This window comes from Acanthisitta chloris, unplaced genomic scaffold (genome assembly GCF_000695815.1).
Source record: "Acanthisitta chloris isolate BGI_N310 unplaced genomic scaffold, ASM69581v1 scaffold10962, whole genome shotgun sequence".
NCBI classification, from domain to species: Eukaryota; Metazoa; Chordata; class Aves; order Passeriformes; family Acanthisittidae; genus Acanthisitta; species Acanthisitta chloris.
In genome coordinates, this window is record NW_008662210.1 from 13,054 (window position 1) to 27,652 (window position 14,599).

The window sequence follows — 14,599 nt, forward strand, 5'->3', positions numbered from 1 at the left end:
ATATTAGAAAAAGGAGAACAGGTAGCCTGAAGCTACAAAGTGTAGAGGGGATACCAAAGTAGGCTCTTGCCCTAGTACTCCAGCAAGAATTGGGCATGGTACAAATTCTCTGCAACTTGATCCCCCTGCCTCTCATGCAGGGATAAACAAAAACTGAGGCAACATAGACACTTTGCCAGATGTAGTACACCAATGAATGCAAATAAAAAGGCAAGATTATCACAGACAACAGCAAATGACACAGATAAATTATAGCTACTTCTCTAACAGATTTCAGGTTTGTTTTCATTGATGTAGTGTTTCTTCTAAAACTGAGAAATAAATTTTGTTGGGCGGTACACGTGCCTTTACAGATTCTTACATGCTACAACTTGTCTCTCATCCAAAATGGTTTGTCAATGTCTTTTTTTATATATAATATTTGATTAGAATATAAAAGAAACTGAAATATCATTTTCACAAGCTTGTTTAAGTAGCAAGTGGGCTAACAGTCTGAAATGTCCCCATATATGTGTGAGAGAAAGGAGGGTCCAAATGGATCCCAATTCATGCATTCATAGGGCCATATGTGGAAGGGAAAATGAGCTATGCATAATGTCCAGTGACAAAAAAGACAGATTTTTAATACAAAAGTCTGCTATTATAGGAATGAAGAGAAACACCTTTATGGAGTTCATCAAGTATTATGTTAACTTGGCCACCCTCAGCATTTGTGGTCTATTACTGTACGTGGAGTGGGAGAAAAAGATTTTCCATTAACTTTAATGGTAATAAACACATTGGGATCATGATAACTCTACCTACTTACACCATCTGGACTGTGGCATCTTTTCTTCTTCCAAATAAAAGATTCTATTTGTTAAATGCTTTGTTCTCAACAGGAAAATCTAGTTTGGTAGGGAAGATAATTTAGATCTGTTAAAAACTGAAAAGAGAAGCAATATCTTTTATATATAAATTAACAGGTGTTCCTTTCCCAGAAATCATGTACAAAAGTCTATGTAAATCAGTGCTGAATGGATTTAACAAATATCCATTCTAGTATCTCAAACAATGCCACAGGATCTTAAAACAATGTGCTCTTTTCACCAGGTCCTGAGATGTCCAGAAGTTTCTCTAAAATGAGGGAAGCCACAAAGCCACACACTTCTATAGGTTGGTAAATGGACACAAGCTGGTTAGAGTGATACAAAGCTTTAACCTAAGATATTGCATCTGAGACTGTCAAAGACAATAACATCGAACATTACCAGTCCCTTTCTGAAAAAAAAATCAGCTCTAAAAGGAATAACATATCCCACACAAATCAGGTTGGAACAATATAAGACAACAGTCCACTTACCACCACATTGAAATGGGCTATCATTCCCTTGGCCAAGATGTAATTAAAGAGGCCATTTTGAAATGTTCACTATAGAAACAATTGCTCCAGTGTGAAAGGCTACTGCCCTTAGAGCAGCTTGTTCATATGCTTCTGCAAAAGGTTACCAGCAACCACATGAGATCCATCAGGACAGCAGGGCAGAGCCCCCTGCACCTGTTTCAGTGCAAGGATGGAGCAATTGCCATCAGCTCTGTAGCACATGACTGGAGAGACTGAATCCTGATCAAGTTTTTGAAACACAATTGCAAGAAACACAACTTAAGGTACAGCAATCAAAGAGCATTATTTTTAATACCGACAAAAAATAATTATTTCTGTGCTGGGTGAGTCAAGCCTTTATTACTAAACCAGCTTAAATTAAAGCAGGTGGCAAACTACTATGCTCTGTAACTGATGAAAGCACAAAAATCAGTTTCACAAATTATTCCTTAGCATTCCAGTTGTAGCAAGCAGGAGATTCAGAAAAGTTTATTTTAATTAAAAACTTTATTTTTCATTACAATTCACAGTTTATACATGGCAAGATGAACCCTTGCCATGTGGACATTCAGAACACTGTGCTGGGGAGACAAGGGTCTTTGTTATAAGAGCATTGCTCGGTGCTGTGTCATGGAACTTCCCTAGTTTTAAAAGCATACTCTCTGTAAATGTTAATTGACTGATATTTACACTGAATTTACATATTAACTTATATTTATTAGAAAACAAGCTAAGCATCCAAAAAACATTAACATTCATATCTTGCATGTAATCTAATGGTCAGAGATGCTGTAAGATTTGCCACTTGAATCATGCCCAATCAGTAAAGTCCCATTCTTTTTTTTTTAATTTACACAGAGCCTAAATTATTCTTTAAGGCCTGTTCTATTCATTTTATGTACAGCCAGGTCGCAATAGATTAACATAAGGAAAAAAATTCAAAATTATCCATTCCATCCTGCATTTCTTCTGAATCTCATGTACACCTATAAGCAAAACAGAAAATACAAAATTAATGTGTTTTCTTAAAACCGATAGAAAAAACCCATAGTCTGGTTTAGATCTGCTTCTCATCAGCTTATCCTGTCAGAGCAATCATCAGTATTCAGATTGTGCTATTTATCAGCTCTTCTTCATGCCTGCACTTATATTCAAAGCCATCTCTATTTGAAATGTAGAAAGTCACAGTGATACCAGTTTCAATTGCATTCCCACATTAGTCACAGCTCTGGCACAGGCAGACACTGTGACATCCAGGAAAGCACTCCAGCAGGATTCCTGGATAAAATATCTTGTGGCCTCTGGTGTGACTTGACTTAAAGAGGAAGTTAAGAATCCTTTTCATACCAAACACCTCGCACAAGGATATGCTTATTAAGAATAGCTGTATTTTTCTGCATTGTTTGCTGGATGTGATTATTAGAATACAGCAATTAAAAGCCTCCCATGCCTCTCATCAAACCAGTATTTTTTTATTTGCTCTTGTCATCTACCAAATAATTTAGTGATAGATAAGCTCCAGATTTTTTGGTACATTTCACGCAGAAAAAAACAACCGCTGAATACTGCTTGAAAAATAAGACCTGATAAGGGTCTGCAAATTCTACAAGTCAGTGTGAATGAGTATCAGCTGGACCTGAGTAAAACAAAATGCTTCTGGGGGATGTGTTTTCAACTTTTGAAACTGCAGTGCCTTTAAATTTGGAGCTAAGAACATCATCTGATGATTGTTGAGTTTTGGCATTCATTCATGCTGGTTGGTATCTTCATAATAGACACCTTTAAAACACCATTGTTTCAAGAAGAATGAAAACTTAAATGAAATACACTTCTCATGCAAAAAAGCCCAAACAAACAAAAATTGTACAGGAACTGTAGAGGTTCTGGTTCTTCAAAAGATAAGGCACTGACAAAAATTTCTTAGGTAAAAGGCTGCATAAGAATTTCTTGCCATTTACAAATGTGTTGTAGTCCAGAAATGGTCCATTCCTAGGCTCAGTAAGGTAGACCCTGAAATTTTAAGGACTGATCCCTCAAAGCTACATTATTATCATAAACAAGTGTGATTCATTCGTGAGGCCATATGGCACATTAGGAGAAGTGAAAAACAGTCTGGGCAGATAAAGGCAGAAGACATTGCTTATTCCAGCATCTTTCGGAAACAGAAGTGCCATTCATCTTTGTGTCTCTGAAGAGATGCGATGGTAACTCTGGACTGTAGTTTCTGTGGAACTCATGCACACATAGAAAATGCTGTTAGCACTGATCATCAACAGGGTGGAGAAAAAGGGTATATGGCTAGTCTAAGCCAAGAGCTTCCCAAGAGCTGGGATCCAAAGTCACAGCTACTTAATGTTTTCAATAACGGCTATCTCTTCTGCTGCACAGTGTGGTGTCAAACCATTCATGTAAATGCTGTCTGTCTTTGTCAGAGCTGGTAAGATGTCCTTCTCACTGGTGAGGTGGTTGACTGAGAGTGTTCTCTTGCAAGGAGTCAGGTCTTGATTGTGGTTGACGGCAAGTTCTGCAGAGAGCTTCCTTTTGATAGAGGTAGCCCTCTGGAACTTGTCATAGATCTCTACGCTCAGGCGCCTTCGCGTTTCTTTGAACTCAGCGGTGACATTGGCTGTCCACTCTGCAGCATGGGCTCTGAACTCCCCTACCTGCAAGAAAAAGAAGAAAAAAAATTGGAATCATTAAAGGATCAAGGACTTCAGACATTGTTTAGGCTCAAGAGCCTGGTGGGGGCAAAATGCATCTTTCAGCTGCCAAAATGCTGCTGCTGGCACAGATTTCTCATGCCAAAGACTCACTCTTTTATTGATAGCAACTAAACAAGAGGAAATGTTGCACTGGTAAGAGTTAACAATTCCAAAAATACAATAAAAATCTTTTCTGCTGACTTTATTTTTTTTATTATGGGCACTCAGCAATACCGGGAAGCTGCAGAGCCCTGACAGCTGCACAATACCCAGCTGGTCAGGGGATGCTGAAATCCCAGCAACCCAGGCTGTGCTATGTATTGTTACTAGGGTGTGGGGTTATTTATGAGCACTTTCGCTGTCTCTGGAAATATCCCTGGGAGACCTGGCAAAGAATTTTCTAAATTTAGACAGAAAAGCTTTTTTAAAGGAAGCTATCAGCTCCTTGTATCCTCTCTTTTCTGTGTGTAGGACCAATACAGCAATAGTTTCAGTCACCTCAGCAACATTTGATTACCACCCTGACTCCACTGAAATGAGACATCAAAAAGGAGCATCGAGACCACTGCAGCATGGGATTTGGAGAGCTGTTATCAATTCCACACAAAGGAAATGCAGGCTGCCAGTCACTGCTGCTGTACAATTAGCATGCAGCTGGAAGGGGTTTTTCCCCTGCCATGCTCAGATCTCCAGTCAGATTGGTTGTGAGGTTCCAGTTTGTAGCATCGTTGCCACTTCACAAATGTATGTAGATCCCTGCTGTCCTCTCAGTTCTTGTGCTCCAACTCTACATGTCCCTATATTGACAGTCTTTATGGCAATGGCTAATCCACTTTCACTGAAAATTACTGTAATTATTTTCTTCTTAAGATTCCTTTGAATGTTTCAGTACTTGGAAAACTGGAGCATCCCATAAGCCCAAGCCATGTGGATGAGGCTGAGGAGTGGGAAGTAGGCAGCTGCTGGCACAGAATCCCACATTGTCATTCTTCTTCCTCAGATATGGCATGAGGTAGACTGAGCAGCTCCTCCAGATAATAGTCTGAGGTGAACTATGGCCTTGTGATTTATATGACATTTATTTTTTCCTCTTGTATTTCAGCCAAACCACTGTTACAACAGTAAATAAGTTATACAGGTAACTAAAGGAGGCACCCTTTGAGGATATTATCTCTTCATAACAGCAAAGGAAACAGTTTGTTTCTCTTTATCTCTGCTCTGTATTCTTCTATACTTGGCAGGTATAGCACAGGCAAGTAGACTAATTTATGTGGATTAAATTCTCCTGCAATGCTTTCTTTGCTTTGGAATTGTATTTATCAGTAGTATAATTAGTACTGCTCAGTCCAGAATTTCAATCATTAGCAAGCAAGTTTGGACTCGGTAAGCACAGAAATATTTATCAGTAGTATCAGTAGCAAGTTTGGACTCGGTAAGCACAGAAATGAAAAAAAGAATTAATACAGAGAAATATGGGGGGTAAACCATCAGAGAAAAGTGGCCACAGGCTTATTCATGCTTTGCAGTGCAGTGGAAAACAGGAATATAATGAAGGTAAAAACTAATCAGCTCACCCAGGAGTGACAGGGTTTCAGGAGAACCTTCCCCCTCCAGAAACAAAACAAAAAGATCTCTTTACCCAGGGGTCATTTTATTACACTTGTCTCTGCTTCAGTGAATTACAGAGATGACAAATGTGGACCCATTATGTATATTTTCTAAAACAAGGACTATTATCTGTAATACACAGAGGAGTTGCCTCGCCAAATGATTATTAGTATTTAAATTGTGCAATTAGGATCAGACACACTGCATTTCAGATCTGAAAATAATGAAATCTCTAATGCTGAAAAATTTCAGCTACTACAATATTTTTATTTCTAGTAAACTGTATGATAAACAACCAGTGCACACCCTGGAGTAGTTTTGTCCTTTTTCTAAGCGTTACAAAAGGCAGGCTGGTCAGATCCTGGAGCATGCTTCTGTCTAGGGGAGCAAAGAGACAGTATACAGGTCTCTATTTTACCCTACATATTTGTACCCCTCACCAGCTGTGTAAGCATTTACCAGACCGGTTATTTTACTCAGGCACACATCTCTATCATTGCATATAGTCACATTCAAGGGTTGTTATCAGGCTGGTGGCTTTAAAATTGTGTCTTGGCAAATTACTGGAAGCTACAACCATCTTCTACTGTCTCCCCATATTCTTTCAAATCCTCCCTCTTTTTCAGTTCCCACTTCTTAAATGTTTTTTCCAGCAATGAAAAAACAACTGGCCTTGATTCTGATGAAAGTAAGTCTATGTAACCTCTAGGACAGGTTCAGAATGCATACTGGTCATGGATGTGTCTCACACAGGGCAGGCTGCTATATTCTCTTATGCATACACGTTATTCACGGGAATCTTAAAACTGCAGTTGTTGGGAGATCTGATGACTAAATTCTAATTAGATTTCTTTTGGGAAACAAGTTTATGCAGCCAGCTGAAGAACACCAATAAATAGACTTGTTCCAATTAAGGTGATGCGGAACATTAACATGGTGAACTCAATTCTATCTGCCTGTAGGGCAAAGCTGTGATGTTGGTTTATATTAAAATCATAGGAAAAAAAAAAAGAAAATGCAATGCTATTGCTAAACAGAGTTGAAATGCACCAGTAGTAAAACAGCGGTAGTAAACCAGCATGAGAAACTAGAAGCTCAATGCTGTGTGAAATGCCCCAAATCACTGCTTTGAGACCCGAGTTTTCGTGTGAACTGAAAGGCACTCAGAACTGTTGCCTCTTCAGAATAAAACTCTTAATTCCACAGCCCTTACAGACTCAAGCACAAAAGGTTATAGGAAAAGAAATGTGCAGTTTTTAACTACTAGTGTACGTAGGCAACTTGCTCATCTAATTTGATCCCTCCTTGATCCATAGGGACATTTCTATATATGTCCATGTTCTTTCTGTCCTTAGGGTATGACATTTTATTACACTGCATTACAGCTCCTCTTCATCTGAGTGCTGACAGCCACAAAATGTCTTGTGCAAATCCATTGAAATGCCAATTGCCTTTGCTGCTCAAAAAAAAATTAAATTCTTAACATACCTACCTACTGTAACAATTATTTACTTCTCTCCAATTCCCTTGCCTCATTACAGCACACAGCTCTGTAGACTCTGCAGCTGTCATAGTTGGGGGCAGTGTGACACGAGGATGAGGCCTCTTAGTCACAGAAATTATTGACAACTAAGTACTTAACATAAGGCTGAATGTCACAAAATATATCAAAAGTAATAGGAAAAACATGTCACAGTGATAGCACCTGACTCAGCCATACAGTAAGCAGCACTAATCTGTTGATGCTTCTCACTCCTAACCTTCACGGATTAGAAATGCCACTGGTAATGGGGACACAGCCCCTAGCCCAGCTCCAGGATTTACTTCCTCCACATCAAAATCCAAATTAGACTGCAAGGTGTTAGACATATTTCACAAGAAGTATCAACTCTAAGCTATCTACACTGAGCATTAACAGATAGTAACTTTATCATGTGTTTATGAGGCAGCATGCTACTTCCTCATGATTCCAGGGAAGAAAGGTCTCAGTAGTCAGGTCTCAACACAACTACATATTTCACACAGCACACTTCACCACACACACACCACCACCAAAAAGATACTTTTCTGTTTAATAAACAGCATTGACTCAATTCCTTGCCCAGGAAGCAGCTACCACTGCCTGGATATCCCATATGATCTCCATCATATTCAAGAGCCCTATGGGGATGTCTCAAATACCACAGGTCATCTCCAGTAGCATCCCCAAATGTCAATGCCAAGGTGTCTGCCTACCTGTGGTGGAAATGTCACATTTATTCTGCTAGGATATAATGAGAAATTGCCTCTGAACAAATTTGAAGCGTGTCTACTCACTCCTGTTAAAGCCACCTTTGGTTTTTTGAGAGGTTTGTGTAGTTAAAAACAGGCATCAAAAAAATACTGCATGAACTTCCTGAATGACTATACAGTTCCCAGGCTGAGCACACACACTATCACCAATATCACTTCTAGGCAGACATACTGAATTTGACAGAACTAGGTAAAAAACATGGACATTTAGTGACTATTCCTTCACCTACTCCTGCCAAAATCCATCTAAATGAATAATACCCTAGAACTGGCTAAGTCAGTATGTCTAGTAGGATCCAAAATTCCTACTCGTTTTCATTGCAATTATGTTTTAGTTTTCTCACTGTCTCACTGAGCTCCATGTGGATAGAGGCAAACAGCACAAGCCAGAATATAAGTATGTCCAAGGGGATGGTCCTGCTAAGAGAAAAAGCATTTCAACATACTGAAGCACCTGCGTCATTCTTCAGTACAACTTGTCAGGACTTTGGGAATCTTCCTGGACACTCCACTCACAAATAATACCAAATAATTATCCAAGCAAAATTGCCCACCATGGAAGAAGACCACTCATCCCATTAAGTGTGGCCTGGAAGGCACAAGCCATGTACCCATAACCTTTACACAAGTCATCTATACTTTGAATTAAGCCACATCTGTGATCTAACAGAAAAAACCCACCCCAAATACAAGCGTAATTAAGGACATCCTTAAATAGACCAAAATGAATGCACACCTGTCTAACATAGCTGCCTTAGTTTTGCTTCTCTGTCTCAGGGAGATTCTTGAAAAATCCCAACATTACAGCCAATCTACTTCTATTTACAGCAGGAAGAAATATATCCAACTTGGATGGAACTCAGATATATGACATGAAAGTTATGATATACTCGGGAGGAGCTATGCCACAGAGTACCAAGTAAGAAAAAAACCAGTGTTATATATATGTCATGAAATAAAATGAAAACATCTATTTCTAAAAAATGTGTGCAGCTTTTTCTTTCATAGCCATACTTTATGTTGTTTCCCTTTGGCATACAAGGCTCATACATTTTACAACAAGCATGCTAAAGCAGCCAAAAAATTGAATTGAAAAAGCCAGATGAGCTGGAGGTATGGAGGTATCCATTTGACTACATTTTAGGGGAAAAAAAGTGGCTTTCCTTACAGATATTCTTAACAGTCTAGATGTTTCTCAGTATGTAATTTCTAACATTTATTCCTAATGCATTCTCCAAAGTTTCATACCTTCATTTTTCCTCTCCGGTGTACTTTATCCTGTTACTTAAAAATCACACATCCAATTAACCTCTCTATGATATGCTACTCAGAGACAAAACTAGAAAGAGCATTACATGTCACATTATGCAGACAGCAGAGTAGAGTGCATAACGTTTTGTCATAGCTTTCAGGAAACTCACCCAGTATTCACAGAAACCGTTTGTGAAGTTCCATTTTAAAAAATGTAGGTACAAAGAGGATTGATGGGTTTAATAGCACAACTGCTGGCTGCGTTGATCCCTGCATGGATAGGAGGGTTTGTCTACCTGCCATCTCATTTTCCTGCATTTCTGGGCAAGAGCATGTAACACCTTTTCCCACCTGAGCTGCTGCTGCCTGCAAATTTATATTCAAAAGACAAGCTTCACATACATTTTTGTGAAGCCTGTGCATTTCCTCTACATTAAGGGAATCTCATTTATAGTCCAACTAAATAAATTCCCAACCCAATTATCTGGCTTTTAGTATTTCTGTAATTACAGCATTATTAGTACATACCCAAACCCCATTGTGTTCTAATCTGTGGACAGGTATTTAGAGAAGACTGTGCTCTACTTGTCTTTAAAGGTAAATGAAAACAGTCATGAGATGCACGAGCAGTAATGAGATACATATGCTGAAATTCTCCAGGTGTTGAACCACCATCTTCTGTTCATTCTGCCAGGACCTCAGTTCTGTAGCAGAAAACTCTTCTACACCATGTCTTTAATTTCAAAGTGATTTGTTTACATGAAGCAATAAGTGATGTCTTTTTAGGTTCCCAACTGGTACACATGTCCCTCTGTTTTTCAGGCAACAAGGGAAAAGATTCTATTTTGTGAAATTGCCATCTTCTGGAGAAGCATTTCAATTACATAGACAATTGTGTTTTTGCAGCCATGGTGGTCAGATACATTTTGGGAACAATGCTCTCCTGATGGAAACTGGATTGTTCAGTCCTGTAATAAGCAATGTTTGTGAGTTCATTCTGGTGAGCAATGATTCTTTGGTTTCACCCGCATAACTTCCATGAGCACATCTGATGCCTTGGATGAAATAAACCACATTTTCCAATGGGAATGCAGAGAGCCCATGAATTTTGACTATTTTATTTGTGGAGAAACATCTATGGTGGCAGCTGTGGGAATATGTTTTGTGGAGATGTGACAGATGGCAGATGCAGAAATGGCCCTTTTGCTCTGTTTCAACAAAATAAAAAGAGCCTAAAAAATAATATCAAAAAATCATGTCTACACAACCCAACTAACAGCACATTTATTTTGTTTTATCTCTTCCTTTTCCCTAGAAATATGAAGACTTCTATGTTATGTATTTCCTCAGAACTATTATTGAATATTGCCCGTCAGATTCCTCTTTGCATAGAGCTGCATGTGTACATGTCTCAATACTGTAGACAAGTTATTGGCCTGATTATCTCAGTCCCTAATGTTCTGCTTCATTATTAAATTCCAAATACAAAAAAAATTGTTGACATTTTCCTTTCAAAATCAGCTGTTCCATTTAATGGTTTTGTCTACCTCAGAGAGCCATCCAACCCCTCTTTCAACCTGATGAGAGTGAATGACATCCACCTGTATTAACCACAAGAAACTACTTAGGTTTACATAAAGCTCTACCAGTTGAGCCTAAGGTGATCCGGGAGAACAGCATGTATTCTCTGCCTGCACTATACAGCCAATGACTTTGCTGCAGCCAGAAATAGCAAACATTTTAAGAACTATACTCAAAACATAATGAACCCCAAGCCACAGGCAGTTGAAAGACTGCCTCAACTTTCTCCCGCAGGAAACAGACAATGACTGTTTCATAAACTCATTGGACTTTTTTAGCTTATAAAGAGATACTAAAGAAAACACCAAAAAGGACTTTTATTTTTTCCTTGGTACTGAGTAAGGAATAACTATAGTAACTACATGGATAATTCCCAGCAAAAACTGTCTATTTCTTAACTTTCTAATGTCAATATCTGGAGTGATATTTATGTGAAATATTAAAGCTCCACTTTGGCTGTTCAACACTACTATTACAACTGCACTCATCCCTTATGAAGAAAAGTATTCCACAACTTCTTCAGTCCTTCCAACTGCAAAGCACTTCCCTCAACAATACCACAATTTCTTGAAGATGCAAGGGTATTCTGCTGAACTGACTTTTGTCTGGGGACTCATTCACAAGACACTATCAAATTGATACACTCAGTATTTCTAACATGTTTTGATATCTTTTCCTAACAATATCTAAGCACTGAAAGTATCTTTAAAAAAAAAGTAAAGTTTTCAGGAATGTTAATCATGAAGATGTGGGCTGAACATATTCCAGATTAAATATCACTATCAATAAATTTAAATCACAGACATATTCATCACTGTAACCTAAAGGCTCAATTACATCTTGTCTCCAAAAATTAAGATTTTTTAATGCAAATCATCATAACATACTTTTTGGGAATCTTCATGGGTAATTAACTCCAAGAAATGCCACTGCTGTAACTGATCTCTCTATAATCAACTTCTTTTATTACAAAGTATAAGTCACTTACTCTAGTTTTATCTTTGAAAATTCAATAGCACTTGCCATCACTGCCTTGCTGCATGCAGACCCCACCGGAGGCATTTTTATCTTCCCTGAATAGTTCAGTCAGCACTTTGAGGCAAGGGAAAGCAAGGGAGAGCAGGGCCAGGCACAGGGGCTGCCAATTGAAACACTGACAAGTGTCCCCATGCCCTTGGCAAGCACCACAGGCTGCACTGCTCCTCATGGGAGTGTATTTGGGCAGCACATCTCTTGTAATCAGCATCCTACCAGCACCACATCAGGACACGGTACTTAATATGCAATAACAAAACAGCAGTCCCTAAATGACTTTAGTATGCCCAGCTAAAAGGCATGATATAAATAATAAAAATATAACTACACCAAAATAACATGGTAGAATTTACCTTGGTGTGTTTGTGTGTGTATGTTGAATCTGAAGTTAAGCAGGCATCACATGTTTAAATGACACAAAACTATGAGGAAAAATAGCTCAAAAAAAGTGTCAAAACCCAACAGCAGATTAGGTTTCTTGGCACTCTCAGAACAACATGTTCTTTCCTATCCATTATTGCACATAGTACTACAGCAGACTTGTCAAAGAGCAATCAATACAGAAACTCAGTATTACAGACTGTTGCTAGGGCAGGTTCAACAACACCACCAGGATGATTTAAAGTCATGGAAGGGAAGAGACCAAATTGCATTCAAAACCAGGTCAGCCATTTCTACCTTCTCCTCACACCAGTACAACTCCTCATACATGCCTCAGACTCGGGGACATCATAGAGGGACTGTATTCCCACCTTTTATTTTGGGGTTTGTTTTGCTGGGTTTTTTTTGTCCTGTTGCTAGTCAAATTTTTTTATTTTTGGGTTTGTTTTGTTGGGGTTTTTTTGTCCTGTTGCTAGTCAAATTTGACTGGAGACCTATGGTTGTCTTTACTGTAGAAAGATATTTTCTTTCATATTTTTCCCCATGTCATAGAAATCATTAGAAAAATGCACCATTTTTAGTGTGGCTATATCTTCTCAAAGAAACTTTTCTGCACATCTTTGATTTACTGGAAAAATGGGTTTGTTTTGTTGGGGTTTTTTTGTCCTGTTGCTAGTCAAATTTGACTGGAGACCTATGGTTGTCTTTACTGTAGAAAGATATTTTCTTTCATATTTTTCCCCATGTCATAGAAATCATTAGAAAAATGCACCATTTTTAGTGTGGCTATATCTTCTCAAAGAAACTTTTCTGCACATCTTTGATTTACTGGAAAAAACTTTCTTAATGCTAGGCAGACTTGTCTTCAGACATCTCTCTTGCCATTTTTTATTGCTCTTTGCATTATTTCTGAAGTTTAAACCACAGACTGAGGGACTGTCTGTTGTTAACACACCTTTTAGTAACAACTGCAGCAGTAGCATCACTTTCCTACTCAATGATTCCCTGCTTGTGCATCTTAGAACTGTGACCCCTATTAATCACTGCCCTGCAAAATGACCTTGCATGCAATTGCTTTCCCATTATTTTTGTATCCCACAGGTATTTCCAATTCAGTGCACTCTAGGAACAGACTTCCACCACATCAGTCTGACCAACCTATTGAACTAGTGGATATACAGTTCTTAAAACTACTACAATTGGGTTTTTAGTTGCAAGAAAAATAAAAGCCAAAAGAGTTGCTTTCAACAGAAGCTGATCCATCTCGCTTAAAACAAAGCAGAATTGTACAGCAATTGACTCATACCTTTGTAAGAAGCCTCTCTTCACCAGGCTGGAGAGCTATTCTTATCACCTTCATTTCTAAGTGAATAGATTCTGTTTCTCGAAACAGGTCAAGAACTCACCATCACTGAACAAGTTCTTCCTCCTCCTTGGTCACACACCCTCACTTAAACAACCTCTGAGGCCTATCTGTTTGCTTGGCAGGCCAGTTTAACTCATTAAAACCTTTTAAAACTGTTTCTTACTAAGACCACTCATTTATTTCATCTTTTCATGCACACAGCTTACATTTAGGGTATCTTCCTGGAGGATATGAGAAATGGACTCAAGTTCTCTTTAGCCTGGGACCCTTATGCTGGGTGAGCACCTCCAGTCTGAAGCTAGTAAAATGAAAAGACAACAAATAATAAAGGGAGTGCAATAGTCTCCATGGCATTACCATGACAAGCCTAATTCTGTTTTGACAGACATGAGTGACAGATGTCAATTGTGCCAAGAAGTTTAACAGAAAGATGATTCAGATGAGTAAAATTTGTTGAATTTGTTTATAAATATCAAAGATCTTGAATTCCCACAAAAAGTGAATGTGCTGTTTCTCATGAAATTTTAGGGCTGGTTTTTAAGGCTGGATCCATACTGTTCAGTTCAAAAGACAGACATCCAGCATGAAAAAATCAGTTGTCCAAACTGAGCCTATGTCTAACGTAAGTCAGTCACCGAGGCCCTTGAAATATGGTGAAGAGAACAGGCTCATCCAGAATGCAATTTGTTTTATATGGTAGATGCCTTAAAAAAATTCAGATGGATCATGCTGGAAACACTTATTTTCTCCCACTGATTACATAGAAAATATAGATAACTAGGTCAGCTATTGATATCTACACTGGAGATGAATCCCATCTTCATTGACTCGGATGGAGTCTGGACAAGAGCTTAACCAAGAGAATATCATGAGGTCAAGGGATTAAGCACTTAATTTTAAAAACAGGAATCTGAAATTTATAGCCCAAATGCCTAAGATTCTTGATTGGGTAGGCGTTTTTGCTGAAAATGCTGAAAGTCAGAAGCTGCTGCATACTGAAGTGAAAAAAAAAAAAAAAAA

The 14,599-nt window shown here is 38.5% G+C and overlaps 1 protein-coding gene across 1 annotated transcript in view; it reads right to left on the reverse strand.

Annotated features, from left to right (window-relative positions):
- Positions 1 to 3,708: 3,708 nt before the first annotated feature.
- KCNK2 (potassium channel, subfamily K, member 2) overlaps positions 3,709 to 14,599 on the reverse strand; it is a gene marked incomplete at its 5' end in the record, with an annotated part of 27,500 nt that continues 16,609 nt past the window's right edge. The window contains one exon of the mRNA XM_009070517.1: positions 3,709 to 4,026. Within this exon, the coding sequence (XP_009068765.1) occupies positions 3,709 to 4,026 (318 nt within the window). The remainder of the gene's footprint in view (positions 4,027 to 14,599) is intronic.